The 982-nt window shown below is 43.5% G+C and overlaps 1 protein-coding gene across 1 annotated transcript in view; it reads left to right on the top strand.

The window, feature by feature from the left end:
- Positions 1 to 982, top strand: part of LOC119586448 — a 3078-nt gene that overhangs the window by 1313 nt on the left and 783 nt on the right. Inside the window, exons 2-3 of the mRNA XM_037935180.1 lie at positions 66 to 176; positions 630 to 797. Of these exons, the coding sequence (XP_037791108.1) occupies positions 80 to 176; positions 630 to 797 (265 nt within the window). The 5' untranslated portion in view covers positions 66 to 79. The remainder of the gene's footprint in view (positions 1 to 65; positions 177 to 629; positions 798 to 982) is intronic.

Here is a 982-nt window from a genome sequence, read left to right as displayed (position 1 = left end):
CGTTATTTAATCGTGCTTTGCTTTTTATTTTAGCCATAGCTGATATCACAGTTGTGTCCTTCCAGGGCTGGAATTCACAATGGCGCGCCTCGTACTGTGTGTGTTGGCGATGCTGGTGGCCGGCATCTCCGCCAAGAAGAAACTCACCCACTCCCCGGTATTCTCATGGGACACAGGTGAGAGTAACGGAACCTGTTACTTTCATAAACACAAACTAACTCATCGCACGCTTGTAGTATAATAGCTGATAACATTTCTGACAAGTTTTTCGTAATTTCTTCTGTGAAAAACAAAACTGCTGTCCCCTTATTTTGCAAGCATGCTATGTTCTAGAAACTAATTGTTGCAAATAAAATGGCATTACTCAAGGCATTTACAGATTCGAAAATGTCAGACCCATACTACTATTCTGCAAATATTATCATTCAAATCATTCCTATACATTTATCTACCAGACTCATACACATCATTTGTTTATCAGAAACTATCACCCAAAACATCCATATATCTTAATCTATGAAACCATATCCATTGGATCATGCTCTTCAAAATAAGAAAACACCAACCCCACCGATCGTTCCAACACATGGGAAGTTGTCAAAGAAAACGTCATGTCTTTTGCCCATCAGACCCCATCTGCGGCGTGGAGGAAAGCCCTTTTGACTGCCACCTGAAGAAGGTCCAGTGCGGGGCCATCACCAAGATGTTAGAGCCAAGTGGAGGTTACATCAAGAACTACGTCATCTGTGCCAAGTCAGCAGCCAGCGAACTGGGCCCCGCTTTCTTAAAAAACTTAGGTTGGTTGAGGCGCTGATTCTTCTTTTTTATGCGATAAGAAAAATAGTTTGCAGAGCCGAGAGAGAGAGGTTTTTACTTAATACCATGCACATGGTTACGTTACCAAAGAGGTGACATAGCTCAGTGGTAGAGTGCTGGCTTTGCAGTCGCAAGGTCCTGGGTTTGCGCCCCGTCGCCCCTCTCT

This window comes from Penaeus monodon, chromosome 21 (genome assembly GCF_015228065.2).
Source record: "Penaeus monodon isolate SGIC_2016 chromosome 21, NSTDA_Pmon_1, whole genome shotgun sequence".
In the NCBI taxonomy this organism is placed as follows: domain Eukaryota; kingdom Metazoa; phylum Arthropoda; class Malacostraca; order Decapoda; family Penaeidae; genus Penaeus; species Penaeus monodon.
Note: the sequence above shows the minus strand (reverse complement) of the source record. Positions and strands in the feature narration are given on the sequence as shown.